This window comes from Vanessa tameamea, chromosome 16 (assembly GCF_037043105.1).
Source record: "Vanessa tameamea isolate UH-Manoa-2023 chromosome 16, ilVanTame1 primary haplotype, whole genome shotgun sequence".
In the NCBI taxonomy this organism is placed as follows: domain Eukaryota; kingdom Metazoa; phylum Arthropoda; class Insecta; order Lepidoptera; family Nymphalidae; genus Vanessa; species Vanessa tameamea.
This window is the reverse complement of record NC_087324.1, coordinates 7,642,937-7,668,764: the sequence shown is the minus strand read 5'-3', so window position 1 is coordinate 7,668,764 and position 25,828 is coordinate 7,642,937. Positions and strand designations below refer to the sequence as shown.

The 25,828-nt window shown below is 32.2% G+C and overlaps 2 protein-coding genes across 4 annotated transcripts in view; one reads left to right on the top strand and one right to left on the bottom strand.

Annotated features, from left to right (window-relative positions):
- Positions 1 to 3,772, top strand: part of LOC113402918 (glycogen-binding subunit 76A) — a 43,485-nt gene extending 39,713 nt beyond the window's left edge. For all 3 annotated transcript variants that reach the window (XM_026643278.2, XM_026643277.2, XM_026643276.2), the window contains exon 2: positions 1,035 to 3,772. In XM_026643278.2, coding sequence (XP_026499063.2) covers positions 1,041 to 2,675 — 1,635 coding nt within the window. In that variant the 5' untranslated portion in view covers positions 1,035 to 1,040 and the 3' untranslated portion in view covers positions 2,676 to 3,772. The remainder of the gene's footprint in view (positions 1 to 1,034) is intronic.
- Positions 3,773 to 4,894: 1,122 nt separating this feature from the next.
- Positions 4,895 to 25,828, bottom strand: part of LOC113403042 (heparan sulfate 2-O-sulfotransferase pipe) — a 67,147-nt gene continuing 46,213 nt past the window's right edge. The window contains exons 3-9 of the mRNA XM_026643461.2: positions 17,419 to 17,507; positions 16,996 to 17,209; positions 15,009 to 15,147; positions 13,021 to 13,177; positions 5,900 to 6,024; positions 5,546 to 5,700; positions 4,895 to 5,284 (exon numbers count right to left, since the gene is read on the bottom strand). Of these exons, the coding sequence (XP_026499246.2) occupies positions 5,064 to 5,284; positions 5,546 to 5,700; positions 5,900 to 6,024; positions 13,021 to 13,177; positions 15,009 to 15,147; positions 16,996 to 17,209; positions 17,419 to 17,507 (1,100 nt within the window). The 3' untranslated portion in view covers positions 4,895 to 5,063. The remainder of the gene's footprint in view (positions 5,285 to 5,545; positions 5,701 to 5,899; positions 6,025 to 13,020; positions 13,178 to 15,008; positions 15,148 to 16,995; positions 17,210 to 17,418; positions 17,508 to 25,828) is intronic.

Genomic DNA, 25,828 nt, shown 5'->3' with positions numbered 1-25,828 from the left:
GAGGCCACGGGATCGCCAAGGGCATGCAACCGCGACCCCACCAGCGGCAGCCGCCGTAAGGCGGCTGAATATCCATGGAAAGCGCGCCTAGTGCGCGCCTTCCCCCTCATCCTCCACGTGGGAATGTGACGAACTCCCCCGAGTCCGCCACTGGAGGCTGGGCGTCAACGAAGCCGACGCCCTGCGGCGGATAAGATGGTAGGCTCCGCCGCTGACCGCCGGTGCAAAACACCTGGGAGGCTCGAGTAGCGAGCCCTCCCACTCCCTCCTAGCCAACGAGGCCACTCACATGGTCCGCCCTGACGCCGATCAGGGACGTACCAGGAGCGGCTCCGCGGCATCCCTCCCAGTCTTAGCCGTGGCCGACGAGCAAGCTCAAGCCGGCCCCGTTGCCCAGGGTACACCACGAGGAGGTGACTGACATGTACCCCAAACGCGGTCAAGGTCCTAATCTTACTGTGTGCCAGAAAAAAGGGCTGGTTCAAACTAAATAAATTAGGTCAATAACTTCCAATTAAACTGATTAATCTTAGAAATTTAAATGTAAAATAAAAAGAGGAAATACATGTGACCATGCAATAACTGTTTTTATTATAATACGATTACAAAGTAATTGTGATTGAGACAAAATAACATTTTGTAATCGTTTTTTAATTGTAGTTAAAAGTAAATGATAACACGTATTAACATAATAGTTATGTTATTCTTGCAAAACGATAATTATAATAAAAATATTATAAATATCTATCTCATTTGTCACAATATCTTATTTTTAACATATTATCATATCTAGAGAGTAATGCGTGCTGATCCTGTGTTTGTTATCTTTTCGAGGTCGTTCACATTTGACATTCGCTTTTTAAGTCTGGCCAGTGATGAGCAAAATGTTAATCTAAAGTACCTACCGTATTTTATTAATTAATTAAGAATATTTTTTTATTAATTTAGATCCTGATAAAAATAGCGATGTTAACAATTAAAGAAATATTTATTTAACAGGATTCGATGTAAAGTTGTTTGTTGTTTTTTTTCAGACGCAGATGAGCGGTGATCGTCCCGGATCACAGTGCGGTCTGACATCTTTGCTTCCGATGTCGTGTCGCGGTCGAGCCGCTGCATTCGCTCGGGACTTGCACTCACGACTACGCAGCCTTGGCGCTGCAGAGGGGGATGAATGTGAAAATAACTGGCTCTCCACGAGCGACAGTTCCACTCATCGACCTTCCAGTTCCACACACTCGCAACGAGACATAGATACTTTTTATGATTTTGAACTAGAATGTGAGAGTCCGTCTAGTCCTGTTGATGGCCTTGAGCCATCTTTTTCGGAAAGGCAACATGTAGACAGAGATCCGCCATTTTACGATGTCGATGCCGAATCAGAACTAAAAGAGCAAAGTAAATTAATGCTGAAACAACCAGACAAGGGCAAAAATGGATTTAAATTTTCTACTGCATTTTATACAGAATCACCCGTTAAGCTCCAACCAGGACCGAGAGAAAATGGTCACGTTGATAAGCCCTTATATTCTCCTATAACTTTTGAAGGCTGTGCCCGACACAATAGTTACGATGAAATCGATAGTGCAATACAACATAATTTAGTTATAACAACAGATCGAAGTTTGATTCCACACTTAAACTCAGTAATCGACAGCGATTCTGAATTTGAATCAGCGAAAAGCGATCCTTCTGATAGCAGTGATCAGATTGGGGCACAATCTAAAAAAAATGATATAACAGAGGTGTTTGAAGATTTGTCAGTAACTGATAGTGAGACGCTCGACGAAAAAGAAGAAATATCAACAAAAAGTGTTGAAGATCAGAATTTAAGCGATTTAAACGAAATTAATATATGCGTAAGCAATGGGCTAACAGAAATAGTTACCAGTGAAGTTCCTATTGATAAAGACCTGTCACCTGCTCCTGAGATTGACCCGTCATTGCTTAACGCGGAGACTAAAACCGAAGATGAATCTGAAGATGATAAGCCACAACGAGTACGCCGCTGCTCATCGTTAAAAACGGGCAAAACACCTCCTGGTACCCCGGGTCGTAAAAAAATTGTGCGCTTCGCTGATGTGCTAGGACTCGACTTGGCAGACGTGAAGACGTTTATGGATGAAATACCAGTTATTCCAAAGTCTGCTTACGATGATCTCTCTGGTTGTGACGTTCAAAGTTCACCGCCATCGCGACCTCCCCCGCGACTCGGTTCTTTAACATTAGTTCCTTTGTTTCAACTACCGCGCGACGTTACAGAGAAGTTAGAAAAACAAACTGTATGCTTGGAAAGCTCCCGAGTCTGCGACGGTGTTCACGTCACAATTTGCGGCTCAGTGCGAGTACGAAATTTGGATTTTCATAAGACTGTTCATATTCGCTACACTATGAACCGTTGGCGGACATACACAGACTTACAGGCAACTTACGTACAAGGATCATGCGACGGTTACTCAGACCGTTTTCAGTTTGTTTTATACGCACCCTGCATTTCTTCCGGACAAAGATTAGAATTGGCAGTGAGATTTCAATGCAAAGGCCAGCAATTCTGGGACAGTAACAATGGAATTAACTATTGTTTCGATTGCTTAGCTCTCGGCGTAGCGCAGCCAGCACTGTCATCACCGGGGACTCTCCACCCTTCCGTGGACTGGCACCCGTCCTTCTACTGAATTTGTGTCCAACACGGATGGTGTAGCGTTTATGATGAGCGTCGGTGGCGAACTATTGGGAGCGAGAAGTCCGGCACCTCCCGGTCCGGCTGTGTGTGTGCAGAGAGGCTCGTGGAAACGCCCGTTGCCGGTCACATTCCTGTGCCTGTATAAATTGCAGCTGCAAATTTTTTCGTTTGTAAATGAACTTAAATTATTATTGAGGCTTCGTATAACTTTTGTGATATACAATTTAGATTAGGCGTAGGATATGTAAATACGGGCGTTTGCCTCGTTTAGAGTGGCATTTGCCGTAACGACGTTTGTTTGTAGAATTATTTGTAGGTACTATTAATTTGTAGTACAACGTCCCTGTGGACAATAAAAAGCAATAGTAGGTACTGAATAATGTGCCGAGCGAGGCGCGAGCCGCCCTCACTGTTCCTTTGTATATAGATCGAGAGATAAATTCTGAATGATATTAATTAATACATATTTTAATAAAACTTTTTACGAAACTATTAGTCATATTAAATACCTTTATCTCGAAAAAACAATTAGTTAGCAAGTTTTATTCACAATAACTACGAAATTAGATAAATAAATATATGATTAAAAAATATTAAAATATATTATGACAGAATTAGCCTTGTTAGTTTTTTACAATGTTTTATCAATTGTTACAATATAGTTGTCAACATCGATGTCAGTTATTATAAAGTGTCCTTACTGGCAACCCTTAAAACTGTATGTGCTGTACTATATAGGTAATGTTATGAAATCGATGTAATATTTTCTATTTTTTTAAATACAGAATCATGACAACTCGATACATAATTATTAATACAGGAGATATATTATTTGTTACGCGTATATTGGATTTTGAGATTCTATTTTTAAAATGAGACTAATAGAAATAACAGAATTAAATTATTATTATTAATATTATAACGATGATTTTTATTTTATATGTACCTGAAATCTTGTAATGTGGCCATATTATTGATTACTTTATAAACGCGGAAACGCTATTCTATTGGATTTTTATTAGTATTGTTACTTTTGACACCTGTTTTAGCAATAAATCTACGAATAAATGAATGTGCATAATATCATGATCTTGTTGTTTAATTTTTCTACTGATACTATTGAATTAAATAAAATAAAAATCTTCACTATATTTGGTAACAGTAATAGGTAACTTAGAATAATAATATTATTCTAAATAATATTATTATTCTAAATTACCTATGTTGATATGTTTTTTTATATTATTTTATGTTATTCATAATTTTAATGTTTCATGGAATATGTTTGTATTATAATAAAAAAGTTACCCACTGAGTAAAAGTTTAAAGGGACTTTAACGAAGTGTAAATGACACTTAATAAAATACGAAAAAAATCATTTAAAATTTTGCGATGTACTTTTATTTTACAATATCGTTTAAAGACTAAACATATCACAATTATTGAATGATACAGTAAATAAATTAGTAAATAAAGTAACATTTACAGAATAAACTATCGAAATTAAACTTAAAAGAAGAGTATATTGTACAAAAGTTCACCCAGACACTGGTGGATACAAATATAAGTTTCTAAATAAAATATAAAATATATATTAGGAGCTCTTATTATATTCTATAATTAATTCCTTATCATTTTACTTATTGCTAATGTAGGTACTACTGACGATGTTTAAAAAAACGCCAACAATACATCATGTAGGTACTGGACGATATTTTGAACATACTTTTTACTATATGATAAAATATCATCAATAAGCGATAAGCCAATAAGCCAAATTGGTCTCCTTTGGCGTCATTTATAAAGATACTTGACTGGTCCTAATCTCTCCTATTTTACATATATAACTTAGAAGTTGTAATATATTTAAAAAAAACTTGAATTTGAATACGGAATCTAATGAATAAAGAAAGGACTTTTAATTTTATTACTGTATATGAGGCTGTGCATATTTTAACGATGTACGCTTGTGTTTTGCCGTATGGCTATATAACTCATATACGTATTCATATAAGCACAGACCACTCGATTTTCATAAAATATTTATTTATAAAATCGTATATGTAATAAATACAGTAAAATAAAGAATAATATTTAAATTTTAAGAGACCAATTGAGCGACTATGAATAGTTTCGAAATATTAACAAACTTACAAGAATATGTAGGTTAGCGAATACTCAATAGATGTCACTAGTGCTTATAAGATGCGATGTACTACATATTGTTGTTAATAACAGAATAAGTATTGTTTATCCTCTTATTTTTTTATAATAATTAACATCTCGACGTACCTCGTTCAATTTTTTAGAATCTTTTTCCACTTTGTATAGTCTATATTCTTAAACATACATTATAAATTTACAAGCAGTCTTCGCGGTGTTATAGCATATTAAAATTCGTGGCAGTTCTTGTGTTAGTAATCTCAGGCAGCGTGATGGAGGAGTCTTTGAGTGCTTTCAATTGCATATGCAGTCTTTGTTTGCAAAATTCGTAAAACTCGATCTCTCGCGTGAAGTTCGCGCGGACTATCTGCTTTACCGCTTCCGATACGGGTGGCTTGAAGGCGTTTCGATTGATACGATTAAATTTGTTCAGTTCCTCTGCAAAGAAGATATACACGTATATCTGAATTATTTATAACAAATTCACGTATTATTTTTTATATAGTATATGAATTTAGTGTATTAGTAGACATTCATTATTTAAATATTAGTGATTCAATTCTTAAAATGATATATCATTACTCATAAGAGTAAAAAAAGTTATATGATTGCCATTTTCCACCTTGTAAAAAAGAAAGAGGAATTAAGTCCTCACAAATGTCACTCATACTCATAAGGGTCAAGTAATTCTATGCTTACCCCAATACATTTGCAAAGCGCCACGGAAAAATCTCGGGATATACCGCTCCATAGCTGTTAGGGTGGAGTTCATGTCTTCAAGCACACCCACTACAGCGTATTGCTGTTCAACAACGCGCTTGGCACGCTGAAGAGCTTCTTGACTGTTGAATGGTCTGGAAAAATGAAGTTTTTAATTAGTACGCTAATAACGAAACATTAGGTAGTTAAACTACCTACTTACTGTAGAGTTCGTCAGTACGCTGTAATGTTAAAATAAAAAATAAAATTTTGGGAATTCCATTACAAAGTGCGTATTTTGTTCTTCATAATTTTAATAATACAATCTTACAAGATGAGAGATTGTATACTCACGTGCACTGCGGGTCGTGACCGCAGAAGAACAAGGTTTGCCTGCGATGGTCGCCGATACCTTCATGTGTTTCGCCTTCCAGATAGCGGCATTCGCGGTCGCCGCTTAAGACACACGTTTCAAAGTCCTATAATTAAAATAATGTAATCAATTTAAAATCACGAAAATAATCAATAATGAATATTTTACCAGCTTTCAGCCCAGCTTTGAGCTAGAGATTTTTTTCTTTAAACCAATCTCAAAACTCACCTATTCAGTACAGATAATTATGAATACCGGTCCAAATAGTAAAAATTATTATATATATATTACCTTTGTACAATAAAGATACCTACTTGTATTTTGATTTTTTTTATTAAATACTAATAATAAGTTATTTAGAAGTATTAATAAATATAATGTCCCAGATTGTAAAAGAAAAGGCAGATGCAACAGACGGATCACAATGTTATTTATTAACCCCTACTATTTTGTAACAACTATGCATAGACCCATGGTAACAAAAGAATAATAAATAATGTTTTTCCGTTTTATACTATAATATATCTTGGCTTATGTGTTTGCTAGGAAATAACTTTCATCTTTTTTTTCAGTTAAAGCCATAATCGATTTAATATGGACAGTAGCGACAACGTAAATCTATATATACAGGTTAAATACATTATTTTCTTGTGCGGCCGTAATCGAGTAAATATATAAGTAAGAACATCACGTATTTTGCCTTTGTTTAAACAAAAACTAGCGACTGTCGATACGCACGTCTTTCGATCCTTAACAACGAGCGTTTGGCGTTCACAATTATTTTAAGTTTTTATTGGTATTATTTTACTGCGTTTTAAAGTACATATTTGAAAAGATCAGCTTTTGCGACAACTTTTACTCAGAGGAAAATGACTTCAGAACTGAATCATAGTCATTTTTTATACATGACCATGATTCTTTATTTTCCGTCTTTTTATTGCGCTTTATATTAGAAAGTGTGATAAGAGAATCTATTAGTGTGGATTTCAAAAATAATAAAATAAAGAGGGTTATTCGCGCAATCTATAACCTAGGAGCCAAGGAATCATTAAGGTATAAATTTAAAGAAATTAAGATATTAACTGTTGCTTCTCAATATACATATATTCTGTAATGTTTTGTATGTACGGAAAAATATTAATGTTTTTATGAGAAAATGTGATTCTCATAACATTGGTACAAGGAACAAACACAATCTTGTTACTCCTGTTACTCGACTGCATAGAGTCAGTAACTCTTTTGTGGGGCAATGTATACGCTTCTACAACAGGATCCCAGAAAGCGTTCAAAATGTTTCTGTTGCCAAATTTAAAAAAATTGTTAAGGAACGCTTGTGTGCTACTATACAATTAGTAAGTTTATGTTTGATAAAACACCTTGGGAATGAAACGATCGCCTCATGGCTGTTTCTATTCATATACGACTATGTATGTAATTAATTTGACAAAAAAAGACCCGCTGAGTTTCTTTCGCCGGTGCTTTTCAGGTCAGGGCGTTCCTTTTTCCGAACCGGTGGTAGTGTTTAATTTGACCATCAATAAGACAGTGTAATGCTTCTATGTTGAATAAAGGAATTTGAGTTCGAGTTTGAGTAAAGTACTTAAATTTGATTTGTATACGACACACTCTTTTCTATATTATCGGATGTATCTATTACCTAATTATGATGCGAAGGCTTTTTTTCTCTTCTTGCTTAGTATTTACTTTCCTAATTAAATGTGCCACCAATGCCTCCCCGGTTGAACCCTCGTCTGGTTAAGGTCTGAATTTACTAAAACACGATAACAACTGTCTTTTAAACATAATTGTAATCCTTTAAAGGACACCGATTTTCATATATTTTCAATTCAAACTTTATAAAGGCGAATTTCTATAACAAACTGTCTATCCCAATGTCACCTTCTTATGTGATTTATTTATAAAAACGCTGTGATAACCCATGCCTTTCACTCATAATAAAGACACCTAAACATTTTCATTAACGATTTTCATGTTTCGACAAAGCCAGCAGCAGTTAGATTGTTTTACTAAACAAAATAATTTATTTTTACTTTAATTTTTTTCTTTAAGACTTTTTTTTTAAAAGTCTTTGGTTAGGTCCTCCGGTGATGGACACAGTTTATTTAAAAATAAAAAGATTAAATAAGTGCGCAAATCAAGAGGATGGATGGATAAATTAGTTATAACATTTTTTTACATCGTGTCGACGGAACTTCTAAAGGCGAGTTAAAATGTATTTCTTTTTTTAAACATAAAGGACGTTACCCTATCCTTATCAACGCTGTAAATAAAAGTAACTGAAAATATATTTTATGATTTTTTAAACTCTAATTAGAACATCATATTTTTTGTTCCACCAAAACTAATTTATTTTTTGCCTTCAGCTTGCGCCTCGTCCTGTCTGTATAAAATAAATAGCTGTTGTGAGCACTTTGTTTAACAATAGAAGAATAATTAACTAGAAAAAACTTTATTCCACGTGCAGTCGTTGACGCGATAATTTTTTCTAAGCTAATTAATGTTATAGTAACATATTGAATAATCATACCACTGAAATAGCAGTTAAAAGGATTGACAAAAATATAAAAAGATTAATATTTGTCTTAAGAATTCTTGATTTTTGTGATTATAGGCGGCTCTGCAAACGAACAACACTGACAACGGGCAACACCGGCCCAGTAGCTTCTCTTTTACTGGCTCCGTGATATTTTTTAAAAAAAATAAGTTTAATTTAAGAATATAATACTATAATATTGTAAAATAGTAGTGCTTATGTAATGTGTGACCGGAAAAATAAGTAATCTAAAAAAGAAAACACTTAATTTGGAATACAACTCGACAGCTACAATGAACAACTGACAGATCAACTTTAACGAACGATATTTGAAAATAAAACTTGATCCCGGGGAGTATTGCTTTTATTTTATCTTAATACTGCTCATATCATAATATTTCCATAAGAAATAATAACATTATAACATTGTAACGGCCAAAACATACCAATGAATGCAAAAAGATACTGTACTATTGTAATACTGTAGATGCTACTCAAAGTAAATTTTCGTTTCACTACTAATAAAAGTTTTAACATTAATATACTCATCAAATTTTCTCGGTTATATAGCCGAGATACGTCTCTCCTCAGACACTTGGCATGACTTTTATCTCTCTTTGCTTGACATAAAGTGGAAGCAAAGCTGAAGTGACGCCTTAGACTTACTTAAGTGTAACGTTTCCCAGAATGAGTTAGAATTTTCTTTTGAGAGTATAACTCCGTACGATGTATTAAAAAAAATTAAAACATCTTAAAAAAACCAGTGATCTATGGGATCTATCAGTTACAATTATTAACAACGTAATTGTCGACTTGGCTCCTTGTTTAGCTATCATCTTTAATAAATGTATACTATCCGGTATTTTACCAGATCTATTAAAATTAAGTAAAGTAATCCCATTATTTAAGTCCGGTGATAAAAATGACCCAAACAATTATAGACCGATCTCTATTTTGCCAGTATTAGGTAAAATTTTTGAAAAAATCCTGCTTAATCAATTATTGTTATACTTTAACTCGAATAAGCTATTGCATTCTCAACAGTTCGGTTTTACTAAAGGTCGCTCGACTACTGATGCGGGTATAGCATTTGTTAAACACATTTATGATGCGTGGGAGAAGTCACAAAATGCTATTGGTATTTTTTGTGACTTATCAAAAGCTTTCGATTGCGTTAGGCATGATATTCTTCATTTATTATTCTTCTATTAAATATTATGGAATCAAGGGTCCTGCATTGAAATTCATTTCCTCCTACCTTAATGAAAGAGTTTTGAAGGTTGTTGTTAACGGTGCAAAATCAAATGGCGCTCTGGCGCAAATGGGTGTACCACAGGGTTCAATTTTAAGACCTCTCCTGTTCTTAATATATATAAATGATTTATCTTATTTTGTAAATAAGACTTGCGACATTGTACTGTTTGCAGGTGATACATACCTTATTTTTAAACTCGACAGAAAAATAAACAACTACGACGTTGTAAGTAGTGCTCTGTCGCGGGTTCTTGGTTGGTTTGACATAAATAATTTGGTACTAAATGCAAAAAAGACTAAATGTATTTTGTTTTCTCTGCCAAATGTCAAATCAAATTCTTCTGCCGTCATTTTGAATAATGAAAGGCTTGAGTTTGTTGAGCCGACGGCCTTTCTAGGGATAACCCTTGACTCCAAACTTCAGTGGGGCGGCACCCATTTGTATGCCCTAGCAGGGAAACTAAGTAGTGTCATTTATGCAATAAAAACAATAAGAAAACTCACGGACATAAGTACTCCTAGACTAGTTTATTTTAGTAATTTTCACAGTCTTATGTCATATGGAATGTTGTTATGGGGTAATGTAGGGCAATGGTATACGCATATATAATAAGATACCGGGAAATGTAACCAATTTACCATTTATGAAATTTAAAAAGTTTATTAAGACTAACTTAATAAATAAGTCTTATTATTCATTAAAAGAATACTTTTTAGAAAAAAAACGCCTGGATTTAGGCTCGGGTAAAAAAACAGCATTGTTAATCTGTTTATTTGAAAAGAGCAACTATGCGAGTTTCTTGTCGTTTCTTCTCGCTGGAGGCTGCTTTCCGAAACGGTGGTAGTATTTTAATATTGACGATTCAAAAACGCTTCGTTGTGAAGTTTACTTGAATAAACTTGATTTGATTTGATTTGAACCGTCGGTAAGACGTGACCATTCTCTATAGACGATGGCACTGTGAGAAATATGAAACAATCCTCAAATCGGTAATGCAAGGTTGTTTTAAAAATGGAAATCTTTGTGAAATTGTAAATGCATAAATAATGACTCGTAAATTGAAAACTAATTAACAATTAATCTTGGTTGTTGGTCATCCATCTGAAAAGATCTTTATAGTGGCCGCGCACGCTCAGTCTATTAACTGCCAATAGTAATCTGTCACGGGCTCTTTTGAGTCACGAGTCAAGAGAAATATTATCCTTTTCAATTCAATCTATCAAACGTAATAATATTATTACATTGCTGCATAAAGGACGGATTTGGACGATCATTATTGTCACCTTAACGCCCAATTTGTTAATATGTTTTTATAGAGAAATATTTTTCACGATCAATAAAACCAATTTGTCGCTACCAAAAAGATATCAGTTTTTTGCAAGTTGTAAAAAATAAAAGAATGCGAAAGGGTTCGCTGCTCTCGGGTCGATAAAAAATACAGGATTTTACATCTGTAGAAGTAGAAATAACTACAATTTATATTGGGAAGAGATCAGTTGAGTTCTTATATCCATAATTATGGCTTAACAAACATTTGATTGATTATTTAAATTTTAAACTTGTATTCACCATTATAACAATAATTGAATCTATAAATTATTGAAAGGTGATTAATAATTATTATCTTAAATAATTCTCACGAGTGAGTGAACCTTAAGTTTTCATAATATTACTATTAGTCATGGATATGTCACTTATGTTACGTTACGTTATGTATATGTCACTTATGTTACGAACGTCGGCGCGGCGACGTGATTTCACGCGTCTGTTCTGATGATGGGAAACAGTCTTCTCGAAACATGTCAATCATTTCTCGATCAATGTATTAATATCGTAAATGCAACTGGAGTAGTTAATTATACTTCAACAAAGTTGATTTATCACAGCTCAAAAACACAACATTAACATAACATTAGCAACCAGTAAATTTCCCACTGCTGGGCTATTCATTCATATATATGGGCTAGCATATTCCACCACGCTGCTCCAATGCGGGTTGGTGGTATACACATGCAGAAGAATTTCGTTGTAATTAGACACATGCAGGTTTCCTCACGATGTTTTCCTTCACCGCCGAGCGCGAGATGAATTATAAACACAAATTAAGCACATGAAAATTCAATGGTGTATGCCTGGGCTTGAACCCGAAATCATCGGTTAAGATGCACGCGTTCTAACCACTGGATTATCTCGGCTCAAAAACATGCAACTACTTAATTAATTGTATGAATGCATCAATATATTTATATATATTTCGTTTCTCGCGTTTTGTAATGAAGTAAAGCAAAATTCATGGCTATGCCTAAGAAGCGTTTGTGTTTCAGTGAATATCAATTGACAGATAATTGCAGAGAAATCGCCGCAGGCATCTATAATGTAAATCCTTTCGTTTGCGAATAAAACGTGATTTATTTTACGCACTTACTCTGAGATCAGTGTTATTGGGTAACTTTAGTTTAAGGTGTAAATCATATTTCCATACTTTAACTACAATTTAAAAGGTTAATAACTCTTTTATAAAATACTTTGTTAATAAAGTAGGTAGGTATGATCTGTATTATAAAGTGCTAAATTTTTTCATATTTTTTTCTTTATCATTCTTAGCAGATGATAAAGTCTTATATCAAGCATCAATGGGTCTTCGTCTTAATAATGTTCGAAAGGTTCACGAGTCATTTAATATGATCCATAAAAACATCCGGAGTTGCAGTGTGAAGCGTCTTTAGAAGTAGCGCGTGACTGATTGTTAGCCTATTGATCTGCAAATTGACGCCCGCGTCGGCCGACCGGGGCTAATGAACAACTGACGGGGAATGAAGTTCGCAGCATGAATGATGATTCCTCACTTTGGAAGAAAATCGAAGTGACACAATAAAATGATTATTGCCCTTACGGAAATAAGGCTTATTTTTGGGTGAATGGATTAATCGATTGCGTTCGTGGTTCTAACTGGCGTGAGGAAGCGTGAGGCATTCGTCTCACTTTAGATGGCGATTGGCAGATGAAAACTTAAGAATGATTTTGTTTTTTATATTAATCGATGCTACCACACAGCTACCACAAGACCATTAATTGGTTCAATCATATGTATCATAACGTGATCCAATAATAATTATGACATACAGAAAAATATGCATTCGATATCTGTAACTAATCGGAGTAATAGTTCAAAAACATTTCTAAAAAATATAAAACCTCGTCTTAATACGTTTTACTAGTGTCAATGTAATATATGATATTAAAAAGACAAAAGATACTTTTTTGTGTTACTATTATAAATGTCTTTTCCTCACCTTTTTCAGCCAAGCCGGATCAGGCAAAGGGAGATCAGGGAAGGCCCTTTTGCGTTCCACGTAGTACCACGGGGCCCGCACGTAGTAGTACCATGATATAACTCGTTCAACGGGGTCACGTACTACGTTTACATAGATCGGTGACGGGTAACCGTATCTGAAAATAAATTATTCATTAAGTAGGTATCAGTCAAGATAAATATCAATCTACTCGTAATATTACTTTTAATATACATAATTTGATATCAAATATAGCAATTCTATCAATTATTTTTGTTATTTATCTGTACATGATGATATACTACTTTTTCTTTGGTTTATTAATTATTTAACACATAATTAAAATAATGTTCTGGCTAATCCTTGCGGGGGAAAACAAGTTATGTACAAATATTGGAATGAAATTTTCAATAATCGTAGTATTTGTATTATATAGCGAACTCGATGTTACTCTGGCAAGTACATTGAAAACTCCATGTTTAAACTCACAATGGACTAAAATTATAGATTACCAAAAACGTAATCAAGTTTTCTCTATTTCCATTTGGATCTTAACAATTGAGCAATTTAAGAGCACGAACAGTTTCTAAACGTAATTATCCGGTTGTATGGCGGGTGACTGTTTAATCATCCGTACAATTAATGCGAGTAACATTAATATCGATTATCATTAATCATATAGGTCGGTGCCACGTGTGTGTGAATTTTTGAGCTAGATTAAGTTGGATTCGCCATAATGTCTTCTAGAAAAAGAGGTTACTAATGATACAGATTATGTGAAAAAAGTTACAAATATTACGCAATATGATGATACTGAAATTTTACTAGCGACTGTCTCAACTGCGGTTAGACACTGACCGATATCAAATACCTGTATTTATTTTATGATATGTAGGCAGACAGACTAATTGTAAGTAAACATCTCTGCCTATAGCCATTGGTTAAGAAATTTAATCACTGGTTACACTGTCAATACGACAACAACATCTAAGACGTATCCTTTAATGTCTATAATTACACTGGCTCTTTCAGCCTTCCGAACCGATCATCAATACAAGGTTTGATGGCAGAATATAACTAGTAAGTGGGTTTACCCGTTAATAATATTTTACAAAAATATCAGAGCTATAATATTAATAAACATGTTTATGGATTTTGACAATATTAAAAAAATACATTTTTAAATTTGGAAACCCTTTCCGATACACAATTATAGCAGTACAGCTAGCTATATAAAATAAATATACTTTAAGAAAAAAAAAAGGATGTTTGTAGGTACGATAGTTTAAAGCGCAAAGTATCACGATACTGTAAGTAGATATTTTAATAAGTTATCCGTTGGTACACTTACCACTATACTTTTTCTTTACACAGAAATAATTTCACTAAAATAATGACTTGGCGTTAAAGGATTATTTATTTTATTAGTATAGATTTTATATGCTGGCGCTTATGTTCATTCTAATTATTCTAACCTCCGCCGACAACAACGGTTATATTTTGATTGATGCTTGCAATTTAGTTTTTATTATTAGAAATGATTATCAAGCATATAAGAACATATGTTCTTAATTACACTTATTGCATTTTTTGCGCACAAGAGAAAGTTTTGTAATATTAGCAATTCATAGCAATGTTGCTTATTGTAATCGTGGTAATATGATTTTAATATTTATTGGACACCGATAATATTTTAGCAGAAATCGTTTTATGTTTAGAAATCACTATATTTATTCTACTTTTTTATTTAACGTATTTTAATCATATAATCGAATTATTATATGTATTTTAAAATATATAAGTAATACATGTTTATGCAAAAGAGAAGACACATTAAATAGATATTTATTAACGTAAATATAAATGAATACGGTCATTATAATGCTATTTTTTATAATATTAAAGGAAATCAAATCAACTTTCGACTCTGTTATATCTATTTTTTATATTTAACAATAAAACTACACTAAATATATTGTGAATATTACCTCGTAAAATTCGTGTAACAAACGTGTTTGATGTAGGAGGCAGGCGGCGTGTGCGCAGATACAATACTCGCCAGCACTTGTTGATCAGCGGGCGCGAGGCGTATCGTCTCCACGCGCTGGACTGCGTCGCGGTGGAAACCTGCACAATAAATAAGTTAAGCTTATTATTATTATTAGAAGTAAAAGCAAATGTAAATTGTACAATACATAAGATAACTAATGTCAGCTCTAAATGTTGTAAAAATATTCATTTGGACAGTTCTGTTGTTAGTTAATAAAATTAATCACTAAGCGATGTTAAGATCGTTTAGAGTTCTAATCGTACGTCTTAAGTGTAACTTAATTTATAAGTCTAATTAATTTTTGATGAGTGATTGAACAGAAAAAAATCAACGTCATTTTTTTTTTAAATACTTATATTACTCAGAAAAAAATATATAAATTGTTTTAGATATTTTTAAGGCTCTGTATATTTAGTTTAAGTGTTAGTCTTTATGAACATAATATTTTAAACACATTTTATAAAGCCAACCCAACACATAACTTTGTGTAGACATAATATGTATGTATATTTTCATAAAAATGTTCGAGTGAAAAGTCAAGGAGAGTTAAAATGAAGCTGGCTTAAATCAGTGATATTGTTTTTTAGTTCTACAAGTACGGTATCAGCATAGGCTAAAATCTATTTGGTAAATCAAATTACAACTCTTGGAACTTGTAGTAAGACTGCATTCATGAAAAATTCCACGCGTACATGACATGTGCAGAAGGTATTTCTAATTTTGACCTTAATACAATTATTCTGATGAGAATACAAGAATTTATGGTGATATGTATTGTGAGAGTCGTTAACAATAACATAATAACTCGCGATAGTCAGCTGATGAACCAACTAAAGAGCAGAATTTATGTTTTGATCGCGTGTTTTGCCTTTATTGTTTTCACGAGTAATGCTTTATAATTATTAATTGATATTTTTTCAGGTTAATTATTATCAGTGTTATAAATGATTTGTTTGTGACTTTGTACTAAATAAATTTTACTTTTTGTACTGTCAATAAATTAATATAATTTTTACAATTCAATGTCGCTCAAATGGGTAAATGCCTCCCTTTAAAGATAGTTTGTAGATTTCAAAGCGTGATTTTTTTTTTCTCATTTGCTCATGTTTCGTTTTTTTTTTTCATTTTTGTTGTTGAAGCAAGCAATAGTAATTAATAGTTTAATTAGCATGTAGTATTTGCTTTTAAATGATTTTGCATAATCTATGGATGTATATACCTAATTGTATATTTAGTAATAATGACAAATGTAAAAATCGCTAGCAAACTTAATAAATAAATAAATAAATTACCTACTCTGTCTGTCTGAGAATATACCGACCTCCAGGAACGAGTTGAACTATAAGCGCTTCTTTGTTAATGTAATTACTAAATTCAAAAGTAAAGCAACAACAACAACAAAAGCAAAACAACAGCCTCTAAATGTCCCACTACTGGCTTATTACATCTGGCATTACTAACTCCTCCGCTCCCTTTTGAGGAGAAGACTTGATGCTTATTCCACCACGCTGCGCAATGCGGGTTGGTGGTTATACAATTGGATACAAATGGAAGAATAAATGAAGATATTAATGTGTTACACAGTAATTAAATAATAAGGGACTGGTATTAGAGTCCTGTTGTTCTGTGGCGGGAGTGTTTTTATTTATACTGGATGTAAGTGGTCACGTTCACATATAGACACGTGCACTATAAGAGTCATAAACATCTGCCTATCCCGTTATTGCTCTGCCAATGTTGAGAATGTTAATTGTGTTTGTAATTACACTTGCTCACTCCTTCCAAATCGAAATAACACTACCTTGTACTGAGGTTTTTTATTTTGGTAGAAAATAAATACACACAGACACAGGCCTGCAAAACACCTCGCCGCGGCGCCGGGGGAAAACATTAGAATAATTATAATCATTATAATGTATACATACCGAATTCATTTCTAATCGCCAATCGCCTCAATAGCTCCATGAAGGTCTGGCTGCCGACTTTGGGTACCCGGTTAAAGAACAATAGTTCAACATCGGCGCGAGCCGTGTTATTAAGCTCCCAGGGGTCTGGGAGGACTTCTTCGTGCATCTCTTGATCCACTTCTTCGGACTTAGTGATCTCTGACTCTAGAGTACGTTGTGGCTTACTGCGTTCCTAAGATATATGTGTAAAATTTTAAAATAAATTAATTGATATATTTTGTGTTTACAATTGATAAAGTTTAAGTTTTGTACCAAACTGTATGTATATTTTTTAATTATTTGGTTAGTATAATTTCATTAATTTTGAACAGTTTTTGATACTTTATAAATATGTTATTCGCGTTGTATAGAACTTCAACTTTGTAAAATTGTTTCACTTACAGCACCGGTGTTCCTCCGTATAGCCTCCAGCGCCTCTTTGTACTCTTGTGCAGACGCGTACGCATGCTCCGTGCGATCTGTCTGGATTCCTGCGAAAAGCATTAAAATAATCATGAGTTATGTACATATATTGCCATTTAAAACATATTTAAAAAGTTTCAAGTATGTTTAAAATATATTTATTTTTAAGATCAATTATTATTATTGAGTTATTTATATTTGGGAAATGTTAAAATGTTATGTCTATTAAACAGTATAATTTGTAAAATTTTATTGCAATTCACAATACGAACGAATACGCGTATAAAATCTGGTAACATTAAATTAAACATCGGACCCTATCGCAATTTTCTAATCAGTAAAAAGAATGCTTTCAGACCCATATCCATACTGAATAGTTAAAAGTCGTAATAAAATATATAAATAGATATATATGAAAAACCTCTTTAGATGAAATAATGATAATGAAAAAGTCATTCAATGCTATTGAACTAAGTTCTTTACACAAAAAACAAAAGCGTAGCGTAAGAAAAGGTATTAGAAACCACCATTACCGTGTAATAATAGCGTTCAGGTCTCACGAGTACCAAAGATAGATAATGCACCGTATTTACAAATTAGGTGTCTAATTTACGTATTGAAAACCAATAATTTGCATCGATATGTAATATGGTAGTAATAGGCATCGAAAAGTATGGGTAACATGAAGTCTATTGTAAAAAAGTGCTCCAAAGGCCAATGACTTGGTTTTCTAACATTAATTTTTCTGATAATTTTATATACCATTCAGCAAAATTTAAGATTCTACAAATATTAATCACAACAAAAAAAGTTATACATACATATTCTTCAAAATGTTTTTTTCATTGGAAGTAGAGTTTGCGACATTTTATGCTTTGTAAAACAAAGGTTTGCTTTGTAAAAAAGGTTATATTTTGGTGCTAAATGTTTTTCTAAATACTTATAGACGCTAAATATCGGTACGAATCCATCAAGCTTTATTCAAGCTCGAGCGACTACGATTCGATTACAATAAGCGATACCATCTCTAAAAGGATTAATATAATTCAGTTCGTATTTGTTTCAGTTTATGAATGACAGTACAAAAGCATTCTAAAGCATTATCTCGTTTTGATTATACTTTGTAAATATAAAATTAAATTATCGAACATTATTCGATTGGTGTATTCTCTATTCTGATAAAAAAAAAACTATAGAACTTAGTACCAACATTAAAAATTAAACTAAATATATCATAATATAATAGTACAAGCTTGTATCATTTGTAGGAATACTGACGATATCGATATTTTTTCCTTAACAAATGTATTTTTAAAGTAATATGTATTTAATGTCAATGTTAATTTAATTTATTTAAAAAAAAGGTTTTATATCATTAACTTTTTATAAGCAACTCCATGTGTAAATATGAAATTCTTCGCTAAAACTGTGTCCTCAGCTCCCGTAGACAAAGAAAGATTGATGGTATAGTAATCTTCCCGGTCTTGAATATAACGGAGGTGTCGTCGATAAACTGTATCTCACGATATAAATCACGCCCGAATGGTTCCGCACTCGTGACCCCGGATGAAATTGTCTTTCTCAAATCGATAATGTAAGGTATTATGCGTGGAGGTAGCATCTAGGTCCCTCAATGTAACCAGTGTCTTAAATATTGCGTAAAAGATGTTGAATGATTCTTAAAAAAAATGCTTTGAGTTGTTGGTAATTTATAATATTAAAAATATAAATAGTCTTCTATATTTCATGAAATAATATTTTCGGTACGCTGTAAGGCCAACGTCTGTAGTATAGATTACACAGTTGATTTATTCTATAGTTTTGTGTTCTATAATATCAATGTATCGTAATAAAAATAGAGCTAAATTATTTTAACATTAAAGCCATTCAGTAAGACCAATGAAACTCACTTCTGGACACGATAGTGAAATTTCAAAATTCGACATTGGCTATATACCTAATAATCACAACATTTAAAGAATTTACACTTCAAATTAGCGTATCACTGTCGGTTCTCACTGCATCTAATGCGTGAGTTTTTTTTTGGTTATTAGATGAGCTCGGGCTAATGGACCATAGTATGAAGTGCCATATACATTAGCGCCGTAAGAAATATTAGTCATTCCTTACATCGCCAATGCGCCACCAACTATGGAAATTAAGATGTTATGTCCCTTGTGCCTGTACTGGCTCAGTCACATTTCAAACCGGAATACAACAATACTAAGAATTGCTATTTCGCGAAAGAATATCTGATGAGTGGGGGTACCTACTCGGGCGGACAGGCCCTACCACCAAGTAAATACGAATATAGAAGTTACGAATAGAATTCTTACAGGTAAGCACTGCAAAATATGATAGAAGTCAATCTTAGAACTGACGAAACAATATCTTAGGTTCCATGACATCTACAGAACTAGGCATAAAAGTGTTTAATTTGTGATTATGTTTTAGTTCAATTTTACAACAAGAAAAATAATTTTATTTTAACTACAGTTTATTATTGTTGGTGCACCTGAAATTTATATACAGCTAAACAAATTATGAAATTATGAAACAAAGCTACTCGGAAAACACACAAAAAAATAATCTAATATTTTTAAAGAATAAAAGATAACCGTTACCCGACATCAAAATTCTTCAGACTTATCTTGACAAAAATATGTTAAAAACGATATTAACAGATGATCCCATTTGATATACAACATTCGATCTTAGTGCTATTCGGTGTTACACAAATAAAAGGAACTTGAAAGTGGAACGCGGATTTTTATTTAATTGAAGCATATCTAAACGCTTAATCTTAAAATCGCCACATTATTCCTGTTATCATCGATATACATATATTATCGATGTTATCAAGCTTTTCATTTGATGAAGATAATTTGGCTAATGCCTCGACCCACAAAGGATATTTTACCGGACTGGGAAAAAAGTAACACAATGTTTTCCCTTTTTTAAACCTAAAGAAAAATAAAACGGATAACAAAGATCACATCCTTTTATTCTATAAATATATTCCTTCCTATTGATTTGCAAATTAATATTAATTGAGAAGCGTTAGAGAACATCTAAGTCGTTGACATCAACAATGTCTACTGAATATGTCTCTTGTTGCTGTTATTTATTAAGTAAAATTATTATAGTAAATTTAATTAAGTGCTTTCGTTATTATTATTAATGTGTTATATGATCACATACGTATAATATCGTGCATATTTAGTGAAGACTCTTTGAATATAGAAAAAAGAGTACAGGTTAAAATAAAAAAAAAAATATACCATTAACCCATGTGCCTGTCATTAGAGTGCGATCACTAAAAAGATATTCGGAAGCGTAACCGCAAAAACTACATCTTCATTTTAAATAATAACGATGTAAGAAAATAAATAAGGTCGCTTTGATACGTGAGTAATAATGATATTGACGAGGAAAGAACGTGCCCATAATGAATCGTCTATAGCGGCCGGCTTCCGCCCCACATCGTTTTCTGGTTCATATTGTAAGATTTTACAGTAATGATTCCTTTGTTGTATGATAATTAGTTAAATTACTACACCTTCGGGATATAATCGTGAATAATTTTAATTTATTTAATACAGACGTGATGGCTTTTGGATTGGATCTCTATGAAATATTAATTATGAAAATAATTTGCTTCGTTAATGTATCTGTAATATTTCATCTATGGAAGATAACAATGAAAATAAAGCATTGTTTCTAGACACTGCCTACGATAAGTAAATATGAGATAAAATTATCTACAGATAACTTAAAATTTACTTAAGGATTATCGTATACAAGAGTTTTTATATATTTTTTGTTTTTTATTTTATTAAATTGATTTTAAGAAGTGACAACTTCTTGCCATGTATAAATTAATAAATATTATAGTACATACCATTTCCTGCTAATCGTAACGAAAGCAACTAGTTAACATTCGAATAACCAAGATGATTACTATATTAAAATTGCAATACAGTTCTCAAATATTGACAAGGAAATTGATAGCTAAATGAAACAGCCGTGACCGCGGGCCAAATTATTGCGATCTCACTGTCTCCCATCAATGTAACTATGAAACGCTATGTAGACATCATTGTCTAATAAAAAAAGTAAGAAAACTATACAATCATAGATTTACTTTTAAATGGGATCACGTGATCACGGGCTCTTCATTATAGAGATCTATACCTATCTAACCTATTTTATATAAAACACCATACGAAATTCGTTGTGACAGGTTATTATTTATTTTAAATATAAATTATAATATACGTAATATTTAAACGTATTTACTGAATTCCTCAGTAATGCTAATGATTTTAACTGTTTCTTTTTTATATTCATTATACGGAACCCAGATCAACCGCAAAAGAATTTGCGGCTTCGAAATAAAGACATAACTGTGGTCTTGAAAATTATTATAGACATGGCATGACTCCCCCGTCCTAATGAAAGGCATTTGCTTTTAAATAATAACAATTTCGAGCGCGCCTCGGATGCCTTAGATCTTAATATCAGATCCCCAGCTGATGCGGTGGCTGAATCAACAATCTAGATTATATGTTAAGTTAAATGTTAACTGACACTACAGAGACATTTTTTTAATTACACTTTAAGCTGTTCTCTTTTACTGAGTGATAAAAATCGTTCAGATTGTAGTTATAGTATTTTTACATTTAAATAAAATGTGTTCAATTTCAATTAAAAATTTTTGAGTGAGTTTTCAAACACTTGCATCCGTATCCCCATTTATTTTTAAATCGTTTTTATTCTGATAAATTCATAAAAAAAAGACGAACTATAAAATAAATTAAATATTTAATGATGAACCGCTATTCTTGGATGCGGAGAAAGTAGATCGCGACACAATAATTAAACTGAGTAAGAAAAGACAGAACTGTATTAAATTATAATTATTTGGTTTAGTTCTCATTTCATACAAATATTGACCATTTTTATTACGGAAAAAATAAAGTTTAAAGATTATAGTAGCATGATGTTTATCATCGCCAAGCGGTAGCTCATGTAATTAATTGTTAGTTTATCAAATCATTGATTTAGAAAATTACAATGATAAGAATCAACAACTGTATTAAAAATGTATAATTATACAAGTCTTCTTTTGCACGGTCATGCGATGATTTAAATGAGTTGTAAGGTTTGAATAGAGTAATTAAAAAAAAGCGTAAATATGTTGATTTTTAAACGTTCATCAAATATTAACGTATAATTGTTGTGTACTTCAAATACACAGTACGAATTTAATCTTCTATTAAGCTGAGATGATAACATTAATAATTAAAAAATAATTGAACTGTTTGAATTATAACAATGCATAGAATACAATATTGTTTTCTTACGCGTACGTAAGTCTGTTACTATATGCCATGGCAGAAAATAAACTACTATTACAGACACACGCACAATGCACAAGAGAATTAGGTAAGACTTTACATGACTAAAAGAAGATAAAGGGGAGGTGTTTGATGACATGTCGTCTCGGGATCTATTTTAACCACCTCAGTAACTCTTTCGGAAGCTAACCAACGCAAGAGATACAAAAGTGCACAAATGCGCTTGCAAGCGCTCACTTCACTGGTTATTCTGTCAGTCTTATTGTACTATAAAAAGGGAATTCTACATGATTAAGTGTAAGGAGGCAAAATTCTGAAATACTGAAGACAAATAAATGGGAAAGAAAACTACACTGCGTTAACCTCAAAAATATAGGATAAGGGCAAGGAAATGCTGATCACTATGATTATGTTATAAATACTTTACTGTAATCTGAAAGATTGATAGTGAATATTATGTAATAAATCATTTAGAATAATCTATAAAAAACATTTGTTAACAATTGTTATTATTATGTAACCACTTTGTTGAACACAAATATCCCCCGACGAACACAAGTTAAAAATAAAATGATTCAATTGTATTTGTTTATAAAAGCTGTGGCGCTTTAAATTTTTTGCTCGATCGACGTGCAAATAATTTTAACGAAACCATTTCAAAGCCAAGCGCAAAGATGTTGCGTATTAACATAATAACAAGAGGGAAATGCGAGTTTTTCATAATAAATACACTCTAGACCGGTCGAGACAGGTTTATTGGCATTGGTAGTTCATGACTTTTAATACTATTTACGGGTAAAGAATTATTGATTCGTAAATACTTAAGTATACGATATTATTCTATAATAGGAATGCAAGATGTAACTCAGCATGAGGCCTATACTGTCAGATGACAAAATGTGTGAAAGTCTGCACGCGTATTTTTAGATTTTGTTTTTTATTTTATTACAGGCACAACATAAAATACATACATATAAAAGTTTTTTAATTAAAATATATTTTCAAAATATTATTTATTCTAACTAATTTATTCTCTTAAATGTTCTTTAAAAATAATTATCGATTGATCGAATATTCTAAATATTTTACAGTAGTAATATTAACAATGAATATTCAAAACTATGTGTTAATAAATATTTATTATCAATAAAACTTTCTGATTTTGTTGCGTTTTTTTTGAAACAATTCAATACATACATATATGTATATTATTTACAATAATTTACAACATATTCTTTTCACGAATCAAATAATCGAAATCGAATCGATTCAAATCGAATAATTTGTTACGAATTTTCTTCAACAAGGATATAAACGCATAGTTTATAAATACATATTTTTAATTTAAATTATGCTGAAGGAGTAATAGTACCATTATGTTGGGCACTCTACCTCGATATAGATTTTAGAGGAATTACTAATACATATATTATTTTCGAACTATTATTATTAAATACGGAACCATAAATTTAGATTTATTTGGATTCCATTTAATTTATATGTATAATTATATATACTTACAAATAAAATAACACTGATTTAAGTTTGTGGTTATTTATAACGTATAGAATAAGTAATAACTAACAATAAATAAATACATTTACATAATATACCGTCTAGCTATTTTAGTTGACAACGTTACTAAATCAAAACATTTTTCACGACAAGGTAAGTTATTGCGTTGCCAATGCGTTATTCCGTCGTATACTAGCTGACTTAACTTCTAGTGCAGTATATGGACATAGTACTTATAAGGAAATGCATTTTGCATGTAATTTCGTTTTGAATTTTCTAAGCTTTCCTATGCGAAGAAACGGCTGCCTGTCTAAGAAATACTACTTACAGAATTAGGTACCTACTACTAATTGCAAGGATTTTGCAAGTAACTATTTCCCCTTTTTAATTACTTCCATATATAGGTATTCTCGGGTGATTTCTTGATATTATTATGAATAAAAAATTACGTTGTTGTTGAAATTAAGGAAGTCAAGTTCTACCTTCTCAAAATCAAGGGATAGTACTTCATCGGGTAACGATACACATGCCGTATGCCTTCGTTTAGGTTTAAAGGTGTACGAGCCTCGTTTATGCCAACGGAACCCGTGTTGATCATTTCGGACACCATGAACTCATCTGTCTCTCACTTCATGACATACTTCGTCGTACTTTGGCCACATAATCGATTCTTGCTACTTTAAAACCAAACGGTTTATGCAGAGAGTATAATATAAGACGTGCAGCTGCTGAAGCGGCTAAAATACTCAAACGCCGTAAATACTCACTTTTATCTAACGAGTATGAATATGAATGGCGGGCTTTTGAATCATTAGGTCCGTGGCTATTAGGTATTAAAAAACAATAGAAGGTGTTTCTAAGAAATTATTTAGCTCAAAAATTAAGCATTGCGATTCAGAGAAGTAATTGTGCTTGGGTGGGACAATCTTTTGCTCGGTGTGTATTTTGTATAATTTGTCTATGATTTACTTAAAGTATTATTTAAGTTAGTTTTATATTAATATTAGGTATTAAGTTCTCGGTATAAATAAATGTGAAAAAATTACATTTTACAGTAATTTCAAAAATATATATTTATTTTTATGAAATTACTGTACATTTATATAATTATATTATATGTATAAAACCTATATTTATACATAAATATAAAAAATATATATTTTAGTTTTGTCATAAAAAATAATAAACCAAATTATATATTACCTAAACGTATCTAAGCGTAATTACATTAAACCACATTTGCATAGACAACATATTTTATTATTTTGAATCTATATTCGAATGGGAATCATTACATTAAAAAAAGTGATATAGTTTCCCGGAAAGATGTCATCGACAATTCTAGCATACAGGATATTTTCTCTAGTTTTTATATTAACTTGAAACCTGATTGTCTATTTCTAATGGACCTCGAAGTTATTTTAACCATTACAGGAATTCTTTCTTAGGATTAAAACCATTTAGTTTTTGTAGAAATACACACGATTATTTTGTCCGCAGGATCTCTATATTTT